The sequence below is a fragment of the Mugil cephalus genome, chromosome 8, assembly GCF_022458985.1.
Source record: "Mugil cephalus isolate CIBA_MC_2020 chromosome 8, CIBA_Mcephalus_1.1, whole genome shotgun sequence".
In the NCBI taxonomy this organism is placed as follows: Eukaryota; Metazoa; Chordata; class Actinopteri; order Mugiliformes; family Mugilidae; genus Mugil; species Mugil cephalus.
Window position 1 is genome coordinate 3964493 of NC_061777.1, and position 23761 is coordinate 3988253.

Here is a 23761-nt window from a genome sequence, read left to right on the forward strand (position 1 = left end):
CGGCTGGTCCGTGGGCTGCATGATAACAGCCCTGGGGCCATGGAGGGGAAGAGCAGGGACAGACACAGATAAAGAAGTGGCAGTGGCTTACTCTGGCACGTAGGGATGTCACAGTATCTCCAGTAGATCCCATCTTCATGATCTGCAATGTAGCACCAAGGCTGCACGTCGCCATCAGGGTTTCTGCAGATGCAGAGGGATAAAGGTTGGAGGAGAGGTTAGTGGAACAATGGAACGATTTAAAGTTCGTCTTACGTCTGGATACGTCGTAGTAAGCCGACCAGCCACAACATTATGACCACAGACTTCCACCATCTTGTGGCAGTTCAGCGTTCTGCTGGGAAACCTTTGGACCCGGCATTCAATCACATCATGTGGATGTTACTCAGACATGTAGCACCCACCTAGCAACAGGCAATGACCAGCACAGTGAAGCCTGACACAGGCACAAACACAGGAACAACTAAAACAGAACATGAAAAACAGCACAAGGTGTTGACCTGGCCTCCAACTTCACTAGATCCCAAACTGATTAAAGTATCTGTGGGATGATCCACACAGGCCGCTCCCCTCAACCTCCTCCTGTTGAGTCAGAACTGTTTTGGAGGCACAATTGACACCTACACAATATTAGGAAGGTGGTTTTTATGTTGTGTATATTTGATATACAAGACACCATCTATATTTCTTCAAAAATAACTGTAGGTAATGATGTCATGAGGTCATGAAGGGTGGGTAATCACGATGGCAGGGTTATCAGGTCAAAAACACAAGACTATCAACCGGAAACCCCTCAACAGAGAGCTGAATACTCAGCAATGTTCCAGAGGGAGATTGTCCCGGCTGTGTCCTGCCTTCTAACAGCTCTCGGCGCTCGCTGGCTTAGCCCCTTCCTCTGCAAACTGGAGGCTTGGCCATGCGTGTCAGTCAAAGGCACGATCAATTGGTCTGGTTGGAAGTTGTTGGGGATGGGAGGGGCGGTGGGTGCATGGGGATGGGCTCTTTGTTCTGGCCCAGACACAGACCAGAAAAAAGGGGATGGGTGATGGGGCCAAGCTTTTGTCTGAGGCTGCGGACTCTTTTGAAGCTCATCAAGGCACTTTTAGCCCATCATAATAAGTCTGACAGGCCCCTCGGTGCTTTTCCTTTTCAGTTTCACTGACAAAAGCGATGAGAAATGGAACTGAAGATGGAAATACCTAAAAGCTTTGTGCAGGCTCCATATCTCCGGGGTAATCATCCTTCTTTGTAAATCATGCCCCTCATGGCAACTTCTGAACTGCTGATAAACCAGCGCAGCTAGTGGAAGCTCATCCTGGTGCTGCTTCAGCTCTTTAAGCTCTATTTCAGGCTTACTGTGGACTGTAAAAAAAAAAACACTAAAGGAGCCGTCTAAGATGACATCGCTATTTTTTCCCTGTGATTGCCAGAGACCTTTTCTCTTCTCTTTTGACACACCTCATTGTAGCATCTTGAAAAAGCCCTGCGGCGCTCCCCTATCCCATTTCACCTTTTGTGTGCAAAGTTGTGAAGGGCGTTTCCATTTCTTTTCTTCTCCTATCAAAAAACACTATCCTGAGTTTCCTCCTCTCTTTTCACACTCAGAATGAGGTATTGACAAAGATGTGGCTGCATCGGGCTAACTCGAGTTTGAAGGCTTTTACTGCGAATATCACTTAGTGTCAATTAAAAATGAGCAACAACCTCTCTCAACCTGAACATGTCTCCCCTAGTTTCCTCGTAAATTTGGATCATTAGCTCAGTTTGTTGCTGCACACAGACTGGAAGCAGACACCTGTTTGTTTAGCCCGGGGCTACAGCTGAAATGCATGTAAACAGCAAAAGAAAAAAAAAGCGAGGTTCAGCCATCACAACACTGGATTGTGTACCGATTCTCATTCTTCTTCTTCTCTTTCAAGCCTGTGCACACATAATAGACCTATTTGAAATAAGACCCCCAAGGACCCATACAAGATGCTACAGCCACTTATGTAATTTACTACCCTTTCTTAATCACTCCCTTAAGGAGGAAGACATGAATTACAACCATTAAAAAAAAAACATCCGCAGCAGACCACCCATCCCATGTCTGACCCAACAACATCCTCCTCCCGTCTGAACTTCAGCGTTTCATCTTACTTTCACACACACACACACACACACACACCTGCACACACCCTTTTAGGAGAAGCATGGGAACCTCATCCACAGGGCTAAAGTGAACAGGCGAGCCAACATGACAGAGAAACGCAATCAAACCTGCCCCTAGGTGCTAATGTGCATCTGTGTGTGTGTGTGTGAGGGGGAGGAGGGTGGAACAGAAGGTGGAAAGTAGACAGACTCGGATTAGCTGAGGTGCCACAGAGCAGATAAGAGCAGACCCCAACTGATGGGAATCATTTCGTTTAACTGTGAAGGACAGACCAGCTTTTTGGTGCTTGTGGCGATAGAAGTCACTGCCAATCTTTATGTTTGTATATATGTGTGTGTGTGTGTGTGTGTGTGTGTGTGTGTTTGGAGGCCTTGCATTCACTTCTATGTGCGTCAGAAAGGGCCCGCTTGGCTCGGAGCAGAAGAGCTTGTTGAAACACTCCCACACCCAGAGGTAGATCACAGAAGACGTTTGGACACTTAATTGGCACAATTATGCTGATTGACTCATTTCGCTCGGAGTGAGCCACACACTCCGGTGCAGAGCCAATTATAGCCACAGTGCATTTTGCCTCAAAGGCACCGCGGTCCTGCATTTGAAGGCAAGAGAAGCTCACATCTGAACACAGCTGTGTTTAGGTGGCTGCTGCTCAAAAGATTCAAAAGATTTCCTTTACGATAATCGGGAAATTTCTGATCCTATTTCCAATGTCTGGCAGCGTATAGCAAGTCTAACTGTATGCGCAGATTCTGAAATTCTGGGAATAACATGCAATCAGATGAGCTTAAATCAAGAATCTAGATGAAATTTCACTTAGTTTAACTAGTAGACATAAAAAAAAAAGATTAAAGCTGAACTTGCCTCACTTTGCAGAATTGAAGAGAGGAGAAGAGCTGATTGCAAAGTGGTGGTGAGAGGCTTGTCTGGATTGGGATTCGAGGTCAACAGCAGATCAGAGTCTGGCAATTTACTGCCTGAGAGAAGACTCTTTAATTGACTTGGATGATTTAGCATGCAAACTGCTGCCTGCTGCTGCGCCGTATGAATGCATGCATTGAAGGAGAGGGCTTCTCGGGTTGTGGGCTGATATGTATAGTCTACTGTCTATTGTTGTCTGACAGTCTATTCGTGCTAAATGATGGTTATGATGCTCTTGCATCACGTGTTGCTGGTAAACGAGACGCCACGTTCCTTGATTTATGATTTTGAAAGAATCAATTCAGCTAAATTAGAGGAACTTCTTGGTTTATTTGTATTTAAAGATATCTGTTTCTGAGATTTCTCCCTCCACCATGAAACAAGTTTAGTGGAATTTCATTTCATTTTTATATAAAATAAACTGCCATTTGTCCCAAACACGAGGTGGACTACGTCTACAACTGGGATTGGTAAAAATAATCATAAAACATCCAGAGATTTACATCAGAAAATCTGCTTTTTTTAGAAAATAGTAGAACTTCTTTCAAGGTGCAACGACTCAAAAGCTGTGATGAGAACTGGTGTTGGCAGGCCATAGCTAACTATTATGGTTTGAGACATTACTTTATGTAGCTTCAGTCATTCTGCTTTTGGATTCTGGATCAGTATTTGGATTCATTGAGCAATGAAGGGGCCGTGCTTTTTGTTCAGTGCAACTGCAACAACAAAGCACAGTCGCAACTTTTCCCGTCAAACCGGGACTTCTCACAAGCAGTCATTATCCTCTATTCATAATGGCATTTAAACTACATTACCCAGGGGGGACATTACATGACACCCACTTGATTGTACTAGCAAAAATGTCAGCCAGCAACTCGTGACTAGTGAGAATTTTGGATAAATGGTGAAAAGGCAGAATGATAAGAACCAAAATCTGAAATGACGGTCGAGCCTGAAAGTCTAACATGCGCACAAATGTTTGTAGCAGAAAGTTGGTCTGGAATCGCTCCGTTGGGAACTGATAATATCCTGGCTAAGAGCTAATCAAACAGAAGAGTAACAGCGACATAACGATGCACGTCATCTGAGTGCCTTGGAGTTGAATCTGTTTACAACAAAATGGCTCTGATTGGTTGTAGGACTAGGCAATTGCGTGAAGTTGTATCTCATTTGAAACATGCCCCTTTATAAAATCCAGAAAACTCATATTCTGATAAGAAGTGACAATGCCAGGCCAATGCTAGTCTGACTTTAAAAAAAAAGCATAGATTAATTTCAACCAGAAAGAGATGATCAGATCAAGCGTTGACTATTCTTCCTTCTGAGGGGAGTATCAGAAGTGTACACCAGAGAACGTGGACAAGGATGGAGCTAGATTTGGCAAAGCTCTCCACACACCAACAGCTGTTGAAGTCACTAGTTGACTTTAGTTACTGGAACAGCTCTGTAAAACCATTTATAGGGTGAGGAACTATTTTTGGTAACTCATACATTAATTTTCTGAAAGTTTGTGGGGTCATATCCACTTTTGCTATGTGTTGTTCAGCCTGTTCATGTTCCATGCTTTGCTCTATCCCGGCTTCAATTAATTTTTGACAGACCTTTGTAAACAGTTCAATTATTACTCACACCTACGGCAAATTTAGAATCATCAATGAACCTAACCACTATGTCTTTGGACGGTGGGAGGAAGCCGGAGAACCTGGAGAGAACCCACACAGAACATGCAGACTCCACCCAGAAAGGGAAACACATTTGGCCTCTACCATATAAATACATTACCTAAAATCTTACACAGAAACCCTACCACCTATTAAACAATTATCTAGATAAACTGAATAAGAATATTGATGTAGTCCCAGAAGCTTCTTCTTCACTTCTGCTAAATTTGCCCCATCAAAGAGCCTTGCAAGAGAGGGAATGTGAATAGATTTATTTTTAATAACAATTACTGTAACCGTACTATTAAAAATTATAGTTTGGCTTGACATAAGACGACAAACAATACTATATAATCAGTTTAATCATCCAGTTGGCAGAATTTCACATGAACCTCTCCAAGCACAATAACAATAAACCATTATTCCAAATGTTTTAGAATGAAACCAAACAAAGGATTAAAAGTAATTCTGCCGCTGGAGCGAAAGGCTGTGAAAACAACTGATTTCTGAACCTTTTCTCCAAATGAACAATCTTGCCAGATTCAGGGTACATATTCGCATCCGCACACTACTGTACATCTCCCCACGGTACACTTCCATTAACTACTTCAATTTAACTCAAGCACCACCCTGGGATCATAATACAATCACACAACTAGTGGACGATTTGGCTTTGGTTCGCCTGACCTCGGATTTGCACCTGACATCAAGGGGCGATTCAATTGCAATCGACTTGAGGGACACTATTCACTCTGGCATTTCCATTATCTCATCTATGGAAAGGGGAAGCATTAGAAGCCATTGGGAACACTCATAAATACTACTGTACACATACACACACCTGCATATAAATAGCCATCAAAGCTATTCAGCCACTCACTGAACCATCACACACTTAGCAGCCTCATACTAATGCACCAGGGGAAACGTCCAATATCAGCCCGGGGGACCATGCAGTCTGTTGGAAGGAACAATAAACTTTTTTGTCACGTTCTTCTTATGAATGCAGTAAAGCGTTCCGGAAAGGTCAAACAAGTACTTAAGGACTAATAAGAGTGTCTTGTTAACGTGCAGAATGATTGCAAAGCACCATCTGAGTCCTAGAAGTAGATCGGTTACCTCGATCTCGTGATAGGAACATTTTCTAGTAATGCGATATTCACTGCATTCAAATTATCTTCGCTAAGGCTCCGCTTAAACACGAGAGCTCTTGTCCTTTTCCTGCGGCTTTGTGCTCCTTTCTTTGCAGGGGGAATAATGTGGCATTTCCCTGCTGCCCAGTCTCTCCCTGTTTTCGCTGAGATATTTTATAGCAGGCTATAAAGATGAAATGTGGGGGGCTGTTAGAGCTCTTTCTTCAGCACCACTGTGGTGCCCCCTTGACTTAGTCACCACCAGATAAATGCCACTTTTTCAGCTTCACAACATCTCATATGTGCTCAGATTCCTGACGTTGCATTATCTACCTGTGCCAAGGTTTCAGCTCTCATTTCTAAAAACCCGCAAATGGCTCCAGGGTCAGACATCCCAAAAATGTCCTGGCTATCGCCTTGTTTAAGGATCGCCAGCAGAAAAAAAGACACGAATCTAAACATCAGATGAGAGGGAGGAACGTGAGACAAAGTTTGGAGGTTGAAGGGGGTTAAAGAAATGTGGGAAACTATTTGAATTGCAAGATGCGCCTCATGTAAATAAGGGGATTTGCAAACCAAATTGGGCAACAACATACAAGGCTCTTCCCTACGTAGTTGGAAAAAAGACCCCGCTCTTGTGCCAGATTCCTGCGATCAAACTAGTCAAACATTACACATCTTCCTACACAGTGGGATTAATCCATCTTTCGTGGGTGACATTCATGTTCACAACGCGTGCACACAATAATACGCACAAGTGTGGATGCAAGTGCAAATGCTTGACCTTGTGCAGACATGCCGTGAATGCCCTCCTCTTTTCACAATGAAGTGTCCAGTTTGGTTACTTCAGCGCTGCTGATGGGCGATGGGTGGAAAAGTATGAGAACAGTTGTATCGACAGTTCTAAGTAGCAGAAACCTCTCTGTCTGGAAATAAGCAAAGCTATGAGCTGCCAGTGAGGGGGAAAAGCTGCTAACTGCATCAAAGGCCTAGAAAACAGCCACATCTAAACAATGAAGATGTCCACTTTCAATCACTTGTTGGATATAATATGCTCTAATGTGCAGGGAAAGCCTTCCTCGATCCACCGCATGTATCCTGCTCATAAATCTTCCGAAATCCCGTCCAGTTCAAGTAAAAACAAATCTGTCCGGTGCCACTTCAAAGCATCGCTGCGTCATGAGTTTACAACCATGACTTGGAGAAATGCTTCAGAGGTTTTGGGCCAAGGCGCAGGGGTGTCCTGTTTCTTATGGCTTGGCGATCTGGGCCAAGCCACCGTTCTGGACGTCTTGGTGAATTTGAACAGGCTCACGAAAGAGTGCGGCTCGCTGAAAATGCACAAATATGACAGTTGTGAATGCAACGCTGACAGTTGTACTTGGGAGTATGACTGATGGGTATAAAAGGCTTTCTGGAAACCCAAAAGCCACTGTGTCCTTTCACATTCCAGGGATGAGGGATGGAGATTTAGAAATACACAAACTCTTCAAACGTGTTTGCGGCCTTGTGATGACAGTGCTAAACGTTCTCTTTGGGCACAACGGTAAGATATTCAGAAAGAAATGTCTGAGCAGGTCGGCTGTGTTCAACCTAGTTCTAAATCAATCAGTCAAATGCTTTGCCTCGAACATTCAAGGCTCAAAACCACAGTCCGTCAACAAACATGATCGGGCATAGCAATATGACCGCCTTCTTAATATTGTGTAGGTCGGCCTTGTGCCTCCAAAACAGTTGTGACTCATCTGAGAAGGGACATGGACCTTCTGAAGGTGTCCTGAGGTGACTGGAAACAGAATGTTGTTAGTGTTGTTGGCTGGTGTGAAGTGTTGCTAGGGAAGGGGTACAGATACTTGATCAATTTGGGGTCTAGTGAATTTGGAGCTCAACACATGGTACTGTTCTTCAAGTTTTTTTTAGTTGTTCCTAAAGTGTTTTTTGTGTCTGCGTCAGAAGGAGTGGCATTGCTATGGGGTGTCTGGTCTGGTCTAGGTGGGTGCTACATGTCTATGTACGTAACATCCACACCAATGAATACCAGGTCTTAAAGTTTCCCAGCAGAACATTAAATTGTCACAAGACATTTCCTTTGCCAAGATGGTCAAATTTATTTACTACTCCTACTACTACAGCAGTTTTAATGATGTGGCTGATCGTTGTACATTACCACTGTTACACCGCGGGCCGCTGCTTTAAATCAGCTAGATCCCCAGCACAAAAGGACATTGGAAGGAAAAGATTAAGACAGAGCAATTGTTATTCTTCTAGGCTGCCACAGCTAAAGCTTGTTCAAAATGAAAACAGAAAAATGTCTAAATGAACAGTTATCCTTGTTAGATGCGTGTTACATCACTCAGATCAAATCTAACTGTTTACACTGACAATAACTAAAATAATCTGATCAGATGTATAGTTTGTGTTTCCATGTACCAACAAATAGAACAGGCTAGAACTTGTCTGACACGTGCAGAGCAGTCCTGCCCGCCGAAGAGTGTCCGATCTGACCAGATTCATTCAGAGCAGAAGATAGTGGAGACATGTACACATTTTCAGTGTTGCTGCTCACATCAATTCCTGCTTTGTTCATCTTTTAAATCATGTGCTTGTGGGTTCTCTGCCTCCACGTTTCCGCCGTTCCCACGTAGGGCAAACATGCACACAAAATATGGATTTATATGGAAAATATGGATTTATTCCAACCAGAAAGAGTCTGTGCTGAAAAGAAAGACACCAAAAAAGGCAACAACGTAAATCGTTTTTAAGATAAAAGGTATTTTTCAGTGTCATTTCAACCCACCTGCAGTAGTTGTGGCTGCCCAGGCCTCCTTCTCCGTTGGGGTATTTGAGGGTGTTGTACGGGTGCTGGAAAGTCTCATTCCAGAAGAGGCAGGGTTTACCACCATGCAGGCTGGTCTGGTTCTGGAAGCCCCTGTAGTCTTCTCCGTTGGCAGTGTAACACTCTGGAAAGAGGGAGATTCAATGGTGAAAAAGAAGAAATAATACATAAATCACAAGCCAGTGTTTGCAGCGAGGGATTAGATGCACTGTATATAAAGATGGAAATCAAAAGCCCGGGGAAAGCTTTTAAACAGGCGCGTAAAATGCAGCCGCACATGTGATTCTTTATTGAGAATCTGGATTCTTGCGCTATTAAAATGTTTTAATGTGTTTGGAGAGATTGTAGACGACGGCTTTGGAACAACTGTACTCATGCATTTAAAGTTCTGGCCAACACGAGATCAATGACAGAACTGTTTCAATTAATGCAGGCACACGAGCACAAAGGGGAGAGGGGGGCGTGGGGGAGAAAATAAAAGTCCCACAGATATACAGCAAAAGCAAATATGGCTTGGATTTCCAGGAAGTGTATAACAACCATATGGCCGAGTCAGAGAAAGAGACTGAGAAAAAGAGCGAGGCTGGTTCCCATGGCAAAACAATGGCTGGTGGAAGGCTTTTCTTCCCTCACACGGGGATTTCAAATAAACAATAGCTGATGGAAGGATGATGAGCAATTGCCAGTGATCGCACTGAGCCTCGAAGGGGCTCCCATCAAGAGAGTCACAACCAAAGTCATATTTTGATTGCAGTTAGAGTGGAAAATATTAATTTAGAATGTGAACCGTTGTGATTACTCATTCTGCAGGTGCTCTGACAGAGAAGGGTATCCATCTAACCACGGGCTTTTTGGCGTCCTGCGTTGAAGTTTTTCGTAAACCGTAAGCGCATTTGTTCTCACTTTCTCGAGCCGGACGCATTTTACAACGTAAAAAGGAACTATTACAACTTCACGTCACGCCTGTCAATCATCAACATTAATAAAGGAGAATAAAAACAATGCTGGCTTGTTTGGCCGGTCTCCATGGGGTCTTGTTGCTATGTATGCGGTTAGCCAATGACCGGCCCCTTTTATCAAGTCAAGCTGTCTGGGCTGAGTATGAGCTAATGCGTTGCAATATGACAGTCATTAAACCCCATGGTGAGCCAGCTGTGCTCCAAAGGCTCTTTCTTATTCTCCATCGAGGCCGAGGTTTCCCAACTTCCTCTCGCCTCTTATCATCCTCTTCTGTTCTTTCCTCCTCGACCGTCTTTCATCTCCTTTCAGCTGATATTCAAATGATAAACGCCTCAAAGCCTCGTAACACAGCTTCCATAGTTTGTTGTCAACTCATTCTTAGCTTTGCGGTTCTTTCACATCATGTGTCTGTAACTTCTGACTGTTACTTTCTTTGAAAGAGATCACTGAGCGACTTGGGTGTGTTATTGGAAGATGAAAGTAGATCCAGAATTATACTGCTCACATGACAAATAAATGTTTAATGCATTTGAGTAATTAGCTGCCAATACTCCCAAATGTGCAGTGTGATGTTTACAGCAGTGAGCTTGCACGCACACAGGCATTCCAGCATCTTGCATCCACCGCAAAAATACTGGTAACACTCAATTTTAGAGTAAATCAGAGGCCCCGGCTGTTCTCAGCGTGTCAGCCAAAGTTGCTCTTAATTAAAGTTGTTTCGGGCTGTGTTGTTCAGTCAAGCTTATCCGCCATCCATCGTTGGGCTGACAGGAGTTCAACAGCAGCAAGGAGCTGCAGGGTGTCAGGTTCCTGCAATTATGATGCCACTCTATTGTCTGTAAATGGCTGCGCTCTCTCTTAGCAAATTAATACTGCCTTGGCATGCGAGGATATCAACCAACGGGTCGTAAATCTACCTGAGAGAAGGCGAGGCGGAACGCGACACTGTCGAGGTTATGAAAACAGTTTAATGGTGCTGCAGCAGGGGTCACGCTCTTGGCACCTTTAAATGATGGAGTGATGAGAGGGGTGGAGGACACACAACCAGTTATGATTGGCTATTGACTAGCAAGGCATGTTAAATCAACCTCCGTCCTCAGTCTTCAACAGCAGCAAGCAGATCTTCAGAGAGCAGCGAATATCACCTGTACAGGACTTTGTACATAAGGGGTTTGTTTTGTTATCAACTAACATAATTTTTTACAGCTCACATTAGTCTCCATGACCTTTTTTCTTGTTGTTTTGGTAAATCAAAATGCAAAGCACATTGAATGGCAGTGACTTGTTCTGAAAGGTGCTCTATGAATAAGATGTGAATGAATGACTGATTGTTAACACAATGCACGATTAAAAATAGCTTCACACACTGTGTGAGTCGTCCATGTCGTTTTCTCCGTCAGGTTAAATTAAGTAAAGAGCAGGTGAGTGACTAGTGTGGTCTGGGGGGAGCCGGCTTTGGGGAGGGTGAATGGAGAGAGATGCTTTAGGGAGCGAGATGAAAAACAATGCAAGCACAACGTCGATTAAAACATCAAACAAAAAATTTCTTATTTGCTTTGAGACCAGAGACCGGAGTTAAAAAAAGACCCTAGTGGGTCATTGTAGTATAAACCATGCGTGGGAAACCCTGGGGGTTGTACAGAGTAGTCGACTCGTCTGTTTGTCCACTACAATGTCATTTTAAGCATCTTGTAGCCTCCTAGAAGACATGTGAGGAGTCGAGTGGGTCGTTGCAGCAAACTAGCAGCAGTTCATCAAGTGTGTGGAAATACTTCATTAAAGATGAAGCCCATGCTACCATGACATGTCAGTCCTGAAATACAACAAACTGCAATGCATCTGAAAAGACATCCGCTAACGCTAACAGAGGAACGGTCCAAATCCTCTGGACATCAGCCAGTTGACGAATTCTCCAAACGTCCTGTGGTAACAGAGAGAAGGAGGCTGCACATCAACTATTTGATAGAGTTATTAGATCTTTAGCTGCACTCTGTGTAGTACTATTAAATGCTACTGATGGTGCTGCGTTGCGTCCTGTTTTTATACAGGCTATACATATCTGCAACTCACAGTGTGAAGCACATGAGCTGTCTGTTCTCTACATGTAGTCAGGTCAAGAATATAGACTTCATTACTTTCTACATTTTTTTTTTTTTAGTGACGTCATCAGAAACTAGTCGGTGTTGACCTGTCAGGTTTAAAAAAAAACTGAAACTGTGCAGCCCCCAGTATGGGTAAGAATGCATACGCATTGTGTAGCGTAATGTTTTATGAAGATGGCTTGGATTTTTGTTGTATTTACATTTTTATGGATCCTGGCAACCACGGCAACAGAGAAAGAAAAAAAAAAAGGAAAGTATGGAGAGTTTGGCACCAGCACAGGCACAATTATGATTCACTGCTCCCCAAAAGCAATCACGACTCTTACTGCCCCAGTCAAAGAGGATAACATCAGGCAGGGGCAGGGCAACCGACCGCATCCCAAATGAGCTCACGTCCTTCAAACAACTTCTCCCCAAAAAGGAGCAGGTATTAAAATGACGGAACTTGGCTGCACGCATCGCTGCTCAATGCGCTGTATCAAAAAAGAAAGAGCCGGATGACTTTGTGAATGTCTCCTCTCCCTTCCCCTCCTTCGGGAAACTTTACTCTGGAGTTTCAGCATGTGAGGCATGGCTTGTCTGCACATGGTCCGCCTGGAACGGGGTTTGCAGCTGGCAGGCGTCCCGCCCTGCTGCGGCCAAGTTGGCTTTCCAGGATGAGATGGTAAATATGGCAGCGTTTTGCCACCGTTAGGGAATAGAGGGGGGTGTTCCATGTGGTTTCAAGACGCCATTCGCTTGCGGTGGGAATGGGAAGTAGCAGATCTGCGAGGTCTCAGAGATAAGTGAGGCCATCGTAAAGATGAATGGACCACTGCGGATATCCACACATCTATCAAGCTGAGGGGGAAAAAAAAAAAGTGGCGTGACTAAGACATGAGCATTTCATCCTTGTCCTGGAGGAAATTAACAGCTCGTCCACTGATTGGACCGTCGCCCCTCCCCTTCCAAACACGTCCACGCCCACTTCCTCACACCCCTTTCCCTGTCACCAAGAAACTGTTGAGCTCTTGTCACATGGGCCTGGGCTTTCTTGTGGTTTCATCATAGGCCCTGATGGGAAACAGAACCTCCACCGCATGAAAGACACAGAGAGAAGTGGGGGAAAAAAGCCTCCTATAAAATACAAGCAGATCCACAAATAGAAAAAGTCCGGGAAGGGGAAGAGGAGGACTCGCCCTTGACCAAGCCCTGCGCTCACAGAATACAGCACCACCCCAGCAATGAGAAAGAGACGGAGAAAAAAGAGAGGAACAGCGGAGGATTGCTGAGAGAGAGCTAATCGCCCTGTTATTATATTTGTTGGGATTTGCGGCTAATGACTTCCACATTGCGACTTTAAAAACGCTCTTGATGCTCCGGGAAAGGAGGGGCGAGACAGAAAGAAAGAGGAGGGGGCTTCGGTCATGTGATCTCAAGAACACAAACAAACAAGCTTACAAACTGTTGCTCAACACACTGCCAGGTCACACAACAGCAGTTATTTGTTGTGTTTACCACGAGGGATGAAAAGCAGCGATAATTACAGACAACTGCTTCCTCGCAGAGGGCTGACATAAAGAGCTTCCTTCCATCTTTATTATATGCTTCGGGTTCTGGGGACAGCAAAACAGGCTCAGAGCATGAGCAATATTTCCACTGTAATAAAATTACACAAAATTAGTTTATGATAGACGCATGCACGTACAGGACGACGCACAAAAACTACTTTGTACAGGCGGTAACACGACCGAAACTGGAAGCCGCACGCTGGAGCTATACTTTCCAAAGTCCACAAACAAAGATGACAGAAATGGCAGATTATTAATACACAATGTGTTTCCCCTCCAGAGCGCACTGGTAGCCATTACTGTTGTCAGTGTAGTAAGAAACAGAGGCCAAGGCCGGGCCAAACCGGGCCAGATGTAGCAGGTTAGAGAGTTCTTTTTCTGAAGGGGGACACAGCTGGCTGTAAGACAAATCTGGTTCCCCTTCAACCCCCCCTTTCCCCATCGCCTCCCGGCAGCAACCATTTCCACATCAAAACCACATCAGACTTCAGAGAATCACAGGAAGGCTGCATCGAAATTTATCACCCAGGTTTCACAGATAGTCACACATTCAGCGACGCTCTCCTAATGAAGTTTTAAATAAGAGGTTAGTGGCTCCTCCGCAGTTAATGGACCACACCTCACCTCCCTGATCCCTCCTCTCCTATAAGAGGGGTTTTAAAAGCTCCCTGAAGCAAGAGGGTCAATGAAAGTGCAAAGCGAAAAGAAAAAAAAAAGAAAGAAAGAAAAAAGAAAAGGATATGAGCGCCTCCCAATTGATGAGGGCCGAGGCCTTCCACTAGTTAAATCTGCACACAACGTCTTCTCAATGGTGTTTTACAGTCCTGCTTCTCGTTTCATGCTTTAGTCAGAGCCCCCAGATAACCAGGCCATAAACCCCGGCCTCATTCACTCCCAAAATAGCCTCCATCACCACCATTCTTCCTGCACAAGAACCCCCCCACCACACACACACGCACACACACACACACACACCGCGAGTTCACTGCCACAGTAGCCACAGACCCACAGGACTCCCTGCCAAAGTTGCCGGGTTGCACCTATAAAACATGGCCCCATCTTTTTTTTTTTTTTTTGTGCGGCCCCTATTATTTAGCTCCGCAGTGGAAAGAGTCTAATCTGCTGGAGCCAGTGGTGGGCTAAAAACGCTGCCAGAAATCCCCTCTGTTTGAAGTTGCTTGTTGCAAAAATGGAAAAGTTTTTTTTTTTTTTTTTTAAATAATTTTTTTTTTCTTTTTTCTGCCACAAGCTGCCTGCTGGCTCGGAGCGTTGCGTCTCGGGTGATTCTGGAAAGCAAAACACACCGAGAGGAGATAAAACATCCACCTTTGTAGGATTTCCCCCGTGGTCCCGTAGAGAGGACTTCTGACAAACCACAGCACAGATGGGCAAGGTTAGTTTTGGCTCTGCGAGTGGACAGGGATGGAAGGAGGAGGGACACTTTTTTAGTTTCGCTTGGCAGACGTTCAGGCAGTGACTGATGAGCTGCAGACTCTGACAATGACGCAAAGGACATCCAGAAGCTTGACCAAACCCTTGGGTGGAAGGGGAGGGGGGGCCAAAATATGGACATCAGGGACGGTGTCAGCCATCCTGACAGGATGTCCAGACGGGGTGTTTTGTCCAGTTACCTCCTTCAGGCTTCTCCTTAACATTTCCTTCTTCCATGTCAAGCTGGGCACGTGCCAAGAAAGAAGAAGCCATCTTTCCAAACGCTGTCCTTGTTCCCCGTAGTTTACCCACACACCCACTCACGTCTCCTATTTATTCACTGAACCTGTGCGAAACTAGCTAGTGCAAACTGTGCAGCTGGGACAAAGGGAAGGTTATAAAGAAGAGACAGAGAAGCTAAGGCGAGCTGAGGCTTCAGATCTTTCCAAGGTGCACAATTAGAGTGTCTGGGATCGATGCATCTTAAATTAAATTGCAAATGAGGGCAGTGCATTGAGACCCAAGCGAGGATTGTGAAAGACAGAGTGATAGCTGGGGAAGCGAAATTAGGCAGACGGGGAAATAAGAGGAGAAAACACACAGTGAGCCAGGGTGGGACAAAGATCGTTTTTATGACACCGCAGATTGTTAACCCGGGCTCTAATTTTCTCCTCCTTGTACACAGCGCCAGCGAAGGAGCGAACACTCGGCTTGTTTCACAATTCCCCGTGTTTCCCCGCCGGGGCCGGCGCAGACCAGGCTCGTAAAATTAACAGCAAACGCAGACCCCCAACGCCAGGGGTCTGAGCGCGAAGGTAACAAGTCTCATTCCAGAGGAGCTCTGTGGCGCAGCTGCGGGTCGGGGCCCAACACGAGCAAACAAACAACTGGATCAGGGCTTAAGGGAGAGAAAATATGTCCCGCTGATGCGTGTCTTCTGTGGGGGAAAATAACACATCCCCATATGGGCTCCTCATCGCAGGCTGCCTTTGATAAGCAGAGGATCTACGGCTTGTGACACAAGTCATGATGGCTCACTCTTGCTAATGGCCGCCGCACATGGGGGTGTTTTTGAGGCTGCTCTCTTCCCCTTTGTTTTGCCTGTAAATGGATGGTAAAACGATCTCTCGGTGCACCGTCAAAGGCCCCGGCAAACATATGCAGCGGCAAAAACATGCATTAATCTGCACTCTTACCCACATCATTCCAGTTCTGTTTTCTTTTTTTTTTTCCCTTCCTCTCCTCTCCCCGCCCTCCCCACCCCTCATACCCACAGTTGTGCTTACAGTAAGAATGAAAGGGGGCAATTTTCATCAGCAGAGCGGCAGCCACAGTATTTTAAGATGGATCTGATGTGGAGGGAATGAGGTGGTGGTGGTGGTGGGGGGGGGGAGCATGCACACACACACACACACATGCGCACACACACACACACATGCACACAGGCTCCTTTGTTTCCACAGTGGTGGGGCCAGTGTCATCGCGGTAATGCCATTCTCACCCACTCATCACTTTACTTCTAGATGTCGCCCACTGAGCACGTGTGTGTGTATGTGTGTGTGTTGGAGCTAACACGTTGTGCGCGCTTATAAGTGTGCATGTCTGTCAATTGCTTAACTCCTCTCCTGACAACAAACCAATCTCTCCCAAAGGCGCTAATCAATTTGCGGCGGCGCTATGTAAGCTGTGTGGCCGCCGGGGCTTCGGCTCATCTCCTGCCCGGCTGCCTGCCTGCCCTCAGCGTTTGGATGCTTTTCATGTTTTTCCCCGCTGCTCCCATGTTAGCGCTGCGTTTCAAAACACGGCGTACGTGCACCTCGGATTTATGCCCTTTGCCCCGCAACTTAAGTCACCTTAAGCTAACATAAAGCCACCTCAAAGGAAGATGAACCACGAAGGAGCAAGAAAGGGTTCCCGCTGAACACACCTGTTTTCGATCGCCCTGTTTGTGCTCAGGTTAGCTGGTATCCGAGGAATGTAAATTATATGTGGTTTGAGCTGAAGTTCTGCTGCAGAGGATTGTGTGCAGCCATTAGAGACCCCCCCACTCAACACACACAGTTAGAACTTGTGTGATTACAGGGTCCAGGGAAGATGAGGTCTGACTAGGATAAATAAAGGTCTCCAGTTTAGGTGGGGGTGGAGGGGAGGGGGTCCATGTAACCTGCCCTGCTAATGCAAAAACCAAACCAAAACAAACACCCACACGGGAGTCTGTGAAGTTTCTCAGTCATCCAGGTCAGGTTATATCCAATGAACAAGATGATAAACAAGGGCAACTGGATTGTAGTTTCGCAGATGTTTCTTAGATGTAGACTAAGATACATAAAAAAAAACACCTAAAAACTACTGTTAAAAAAGAAAAGAAAATAATAATTAAAAAATATTAAAAATATAAAAAAATATTAAAAAGTAAATAAAAAAGTAAAATAACGTAAAATAAATGAATAAAATCTTATTTTTAAAGTTAATTACTTTCTGCCCGCCCCTCACATTTAAATCAGTTGCCTGCGAGAGCACAGAAGTTCCCAAAAATCCTTTATTGCAAAACTTCCAAACAGTATCCAGCTGTCTCCCGAGAGAACACGCGTTTGCTTTTATTTGCAGAGAATTTTATTATAGTTTCATTTATGCTCTACTATTTTGATTAGTTATTTCCTGTTGTGGAGAATTTTCTTGGCAGGAATCATACAAGAAAACAACATTAAACCTTGGGATTGAATAAATAAGTATCAGGAGGAGTGGACTAATCTCTGGTTCACCTCCAGGTTCAGAACAATTAAAGTTCTACTTACAGTAACTTAATACAATAGTGAGAGCGATTAATCACTGATTAAAATTTTTAATCGCGATTAATCCCTGATTAAAAATGTTAATCGCGATTAATCGTATGATTTCTATACGCAAATGAATCACACATTTTAAACCTGCTCTGAATGCAACTTTAGGAATATTTTTCATGTCATACTGTTATCAGTGAATTTTTTTATGCAGATATACAGTATATTATTATTATTATTGCAGCCATGCAACACAATAACAAATGCTGTCCGTAATAACCTCAAAGGCACAGCATCAAAATTATGCTACGTCCACACTGGCATTGTCTGCCTGTCTCCGCATGAGCTGCGTCCCGGCGGGTGGTGTTTGGGATTAGAGTGGTCTGGCGGCGGCTCGGTTCGGGTCGACAGTGAATGCAGGTGGCTTTGTTGTCGATGGGAGAGCCATCTGGCCGGGCTTTGGAGCCATTTGGAGCAACATTTGTTTATCGGCTTTTGCTCGATGGGAAAAGCTTGTTTCTGCTTACCAATCAAAGTTCCTGATTTCCTAAACTACAGGTAGGGCCGAGGGTCAAATCACAGAACGCGTTCTTGTTAGTCGCCTGTTAAAGAATCAACCGCGTATTCAACACAATAACTTTTTGACGGCGGTAATTACACAAAATCATGTTTAATAGTCTCATCTGATTTGAGTGATGTTATGAGCCCCTGAGGTTTCATCAGACCTGCACCGGTGTTCATTTTGAATTTAGTCTTAGTCTTTGGATCAAAATAATTAAAAATCAGTCTGAGCCAAATAGCGCTTTTTTTTTTTTTACAACTTTTAATTATCACATTTGGTGAACACTGATTCTGGCAGTGAAACAGACAAAACAGAAAATGTATTGTCTGAAACTTAAAAATTAAAGTGCAATAAACACAGGTGTTCAAAAGCTATAACTCGTCTGTCAGTGCATTCAGTGCAATCACAACAATCACAAATTTTGAAGTATAATACAATTTTAAATCTTAAACAATAAATTGTAGTCTTGCAAGTGTAACTGTTTTTTGTATTGGGACTTATACACAAGAAGGATTTGTTTCAGGAACTACATTCATGTACTTATACACTTTACTGTAAACTGTCACAAGGCAAATAACTTCATGCAGTGCAATACAGCAACTTCATTAACTAAATTCTTATTCGATTCCCTATAATGTCAGAATATGGTTGAAAAATGCCCATGACACATTCCCCAAGCCAAAGAAGATGTTTTCAGGCGTTGTACTGACATGAGCCTGACAAAACTGAACTGATGTAGCTATAAAATTAAAAAAGCAAAACGAGTCATGTTTCCGTCTGCCTTGGTATTCTCTAATCCGTCCACTGATGCCAGGTGTCATGTCAGTCTGAGGATACTGAGCTTTATTGGAGACTTTGAGGCCCCTTTTTGGTATTTCCCATGAGAAATGGACCCGCCTGGTTACTGTTAACAGCATTTAATTCTCACTTTACAATAATTTAGATCAGGAGGTTGTTTGCTCCTCTGAAGGGAGGTCGATATCTCAACAAATGGTAACAAATGGTATTTGTATATTGAAGGCTGAGGTTTGAGCTTCAACTTTTACTTGTAGCTTGCAGTGGTGGATAAACAGACTCCATGTGTGAAGCACAAACATGCACCCATCTGCATCCAATGACTCTCCGGCGTGCTCGTTTGGAGAGAGTGGTAAACACATCAGAAAAAAGGCCCCAGCATGTTTGTTTTGTCTGTCTTTGTAAACTACACACGGAGGCATCGGCCTGTTCCCTCGCAATTCTGTGGCATGTTTGGATTTTCTTTACACTTTCGATCGTTCATTGTTGAGAAACAATCCACTGCTGAGCTACAAGCCGGCCGACAGATTTCCCCTTCATCCATCCAAGCCTGTTGTCGGCTGTACAACAATCTGTGATCGCTATCGAGCTACAAGTTCATCACATTCTCTGGATGGACTCTCGTTTTTTTTTTTTTGTGTGTGTGTTTGAGTCTCTCATTTTTCGGGGATCTGATGTGACCAGGTTGCAGCACATTTCCCCTGTACGAAATCACAAAAGGTTGTCAGATAAAACCGCAGTTTTCAAGGACACAGTAACAAAAGCACAAAAGGCCTGTACGGAGGGGACCACGGCGCTCAACATTAGACCCCTTTTAAAAAGCCACGTCTCTGGTTCCTGATCTTGACTGTGAAAGCGATCCTTTTTCATTGTGGCTTTTTTTTTTTTTTTGCGGCTGTGGGAAGAGCAGCGGTACTGGGAACCAGATGGCTCTGGTAAAAGTCAGGGGGCATCCCACTTGCCTCCCCGAGAAGGGGATCCATTACGGAGGATCTATTGAGGGCCATGCCATGGATTCTGTTTCATGGCATCGGCCGAGTGTGACCACCCCTCGGTTGGCGTGGGTCGTGGGCTGGTGCCACGTAGGCTGCCGGAGACCCGACCCGGTTTGTATTCACCTCCGAGCGCCGTATTCACCTTCGACGCGGGACAGACAACTAAATCAGGGCCTCTTGGCGACTTGGGTTACATCCCTTTTGACTTCAAGCCTCTTTCAAAGGGCCTCGCATTGCAACGGGATATGACCGGCTCCACGGCTTCAGGGACAATGTCTGTTTGTGACAACGGGTTGACTGAGATGTTCCTCTGCACTTGCAGAGTGAAATCCAGAGCACCGCATCTCGACTTAATGGGCTCCATATGGATCCATACTCTTTCACCAAACGACCACACTGAAACACGGTGTCCAGCCTCTCTGAACCGCTGCACATTTCCCTGTCACGGCTTCTTAGCTTTGTCCACTACTGGCTTTGTTCCCCATGCTTGCTGTCCACTTAGCTACGTCTGCTCCCTTCGCTTGTCCAAATGTTTGCTCTGTCCACTTAACCGTGTCCACTTGCTCGGCCTTGTCAAATCAGTGCCATCTGTGGGCGTTTCCTGCGAGGAGGAAAGGCGACAATTTGCCTCTTCGGCCACAAACTGCTGCAGCTGGACACAAACCAGAACCCGAGGCTCAGCAGCAAAATTACTCTCCATTTATTTAAAGTGGTTGCCATCACTGCACCGCAGTGGAGCTCAGACCTCAGTGGCCCCGGCCCAAGCATAACTGCAGTATAAAAAGAACTAAAGTTCGCCGGACAGGTCATGTCTCACACAGTAGCAATTCAATATCCTCCCGTTATGTTGTTGGTTACGCTTCTCAAAACTCTGAATTGAATGTGACACCACAAAAATACATGGTTGCTTTGAAACTCAAGTTTGTGGAGATTTTCGCAAAAAAAGGAAACCGGTCCCTGGTGAGATGTTTGGAACATGTTTAGTCAAAGAAAGAATAACAGCTAATTTACCTCAATCGTGCCATGATGAAAGATTTATTAATAGTGTGTTCAAAAAGAGAGACAGGAACCGAGAGTGGTTCCTGTCTCTGGAACAGAGAATGGTTCCCGTCTCTGGAACCCAGAGTGGTTCCTGTCTCTGTACCAAAACAAATCAAACTAAAGTCTAATCATTTTTTCCTTGTTTTTTATGCGCCGTTCCTCCTTGAGATGCAGAAACAATGCATCAGCCAGGGCACGCCATTGGAGAATAACAGAGCTGCAGTCCCTTTTATCAGCACACCCAGAGCTGATAACACTCACTTCACGTCATTATATAAATCCAGCTCTGAGGAAGGAATAGTTATAGTTTGCGTAACGTTTCCAGGAGTCTGCCACCCCCGTCTCCCTGGGACCTTAAAGCCTCCCTTAAAATTCCATTCTCTGTGAATTAAATTGAGTTTTGATAATGAAAACAATTGTTTGTTTGAAAGTTAATAGAATTCATAAGAGAACATGAGGCTCTATGGCATTTCATTACAGCTCTCCCCCGGAGCGTGTTCCAGCTGATGGGCTCAGGCTGCTGCAAAGAGCGCCGGCGAACGCTGAGGAAGAATGTCATTCGGCATTGACTGGAGTGGGTCTCCTCATGCATACGCAAATGCCAAGGTGCACGGAGAGGCTAAGGAACGCAGCTCATGCATAACAGCATTAAAATAAGGAGGAACGTGAATCAGAACTTGAAGAAGTTGGAGAAGATAGTTAGAGACGAGGACACCAATGCTTGCCTCCATCCAAAACCAACATGTCACCCTGCTTCAGCAAAACACTAAGTGGGCCCGAATGACCTTTGAGCAACAAAACCTCACAAACCAGCCCTTCAGACCACATGAGTGCACTCTCCCACCTAAACATTGTTTATCTCTTCCATGCCTGACAGTTGTGTGCAGCCGGTAACAGCCTGACAGCTTAATTCCATGTTGTCTCACGGGACCGCCTCCGTGGATCAGGAACCAGCGTGACACATTCAGCCTCGTATATCACTTCACAGGGGGACGCTCCACGTGACCGTCACATCTGTCGTCACCTGCGAGGGGGGCCGCCACCATCGCAATCCTAAACTCCTCAATCTGGTACTGGCCTATTTGCATGCCGGGGCGCTTTGACCAACCGCCCGAACAGGCGGTGGTACGTGCAAGGTGCGAGAAAAATGAAAGGGTTGCAGAGAGCGGATGTTACAAAACTAGAAGAGAGCTAGAAGTGCGGGGTGCGGGGAAGGACACAGGGAGAGGAACTTCAATCAAACGAATGTAAGCCTTTGAACACGACAGGACGAGAATCAGAGTGGAACGGTAATAAGCATGATTGTGTTTATAATAACAAGGTCGGTTTCTGCGTCTTGGTGGTTGGTGGTTTTATGGGCGGTCCGGTCCCTTGGCATGGGAGAACAAGGGCGTTGCCCACAACCTGACCTACGCGGGGCACCACCCAGAGGTCAACAGGAAGTGAATGGGGCAGCAGACACAGAAGCATTCATGTCTCTTTTTTTTTTCTTCTCTCTCTTCCTCTGTTCCTTAAAATATGAGCCAAATTCAACTTCCTTTTAGCCAAGCAAATGAGGGAATACTTCAAATCTATGGCCTGCCTTCACATGTCAAGACACGCTGGGTATCAGGGTTGTTGTTGCAATATGCAAAAAGGAAAATACTGAGCTCTATTTTCTTCCATTTCAAACTTTCTAGCCTCTCTTCGTCCATTTCAATAATCAGACATAACCTTATTGTTAGAAACCACACACACATCATCATATTTAAATGAAATGCTCTGATTACTTGCAGTTTTTCTTTGTGAACCTATTTTGGGGCCGAGTAGTAGTTTAATATTAGCAGTATTAGTCCTAAGTTTCCGCATGTCCTTCAGCGGGTGTCGTGCAAACTGCCACTTTGGCACTTCCCTAAGCGGCTGCAGCTCATGTCAGTATGTGTAGTTGGGGTTTCGCTTGTGCCTTTTGTTGTCTCGCTTAACGTAACCTCTTGGTGCGTTCCATTAAAGATTTATGAGGGCTCCATATGGGCTGGTGTGTGACTCATTATGCATGGACGCAACACAAAGCTGAGGCAGACGGCCCGAGTTTACTTTGAAAACAACCGGGACATACAGCAACTGGACCCGCGTGCAACCTACGGGACATTTAAAGTCAAACACCGAGGAAGTGTACAAACGTTTTAGGGAGACAGTCAATATGTCAGCCTCGTCATTCCTCTTTCTGAGCGATGAGAGTTTAGATTCCAAAAAAACGCAACCTCATGTCTTCCTGGCGGATTGTTCTGGCTTGTGATGGATGCAGACACGTTTGCATGCCCTTGAGTGAAAGGAAAGGGACTCGACTTATTCAAAACGCCGGAACAACAGCTCCTAAACTTGTGTTTCCTTTTAGAGAGAGTCTCATCCACTCATGCAGACAACTTTATGCGTGACATGCTGAAGTATGAATCTGCTGGCCAAGTCCCAAACCAGCATGATGATAATAATTGCCACATGGTATGGGCCACTCACACTGAAAAAAAAAAAAAAAAGGCTGCATTGTAAAAGATGGCACATTGTTCTTGAAAGGACCTCACTGACATTCTTTATGCTGGAAGCGAACACCAAGCAGATTAGATTTGAGTATTTTCAGCTTCAGTTCTGTCCTTTTTGAATGACACTGATGGTGTTACAGCGTAGTGGGAGGATTACAGTCAGTAGAATTTAAATCAGGATCAATCAGCATTTTGGCAAAATTCATACAAAGCACATATAAAATAATAAACAGATTTCACTTGACTACTTTGGCTCGTTTCGTACTGTTGATTTGAAAGTGGTCGGTTAAAATGAAAGCAGGATGGGGACGAACATATCAGGCAATTAA

The 23761-nt window shown here is 44.8% G+C and overlaps 1 protein-coding gene across 2 annotated transcripts in view; it reads right to left on the bottom strand.

The window, feature by feature from the left end:
* The window catches only part of kremen1 (kringle containing transmembrane protein 1), a 62941-nt gene that overhangs the window by 32568 nt on the left and 6612 nt on the right, over window positions 1-23761 (bottom strand). For both annotated transcript variants that reach the window (XM_047592429.1, XM_047592430.1), the window contains exons 2-3: window positions 8662-8824; window positions 92-183 (exon numbers count right to left, since the gene is read on the bottom strand). In XM_047592429.1, the coding sequence (XP_047448385.1) occupies window positions 92-183; window positions 8662-8824 (255 nt within the window). The remainder of the gene's footprint in view (window positions 1-91; window positions 184-8661; window positions 8825-23761) is intronic.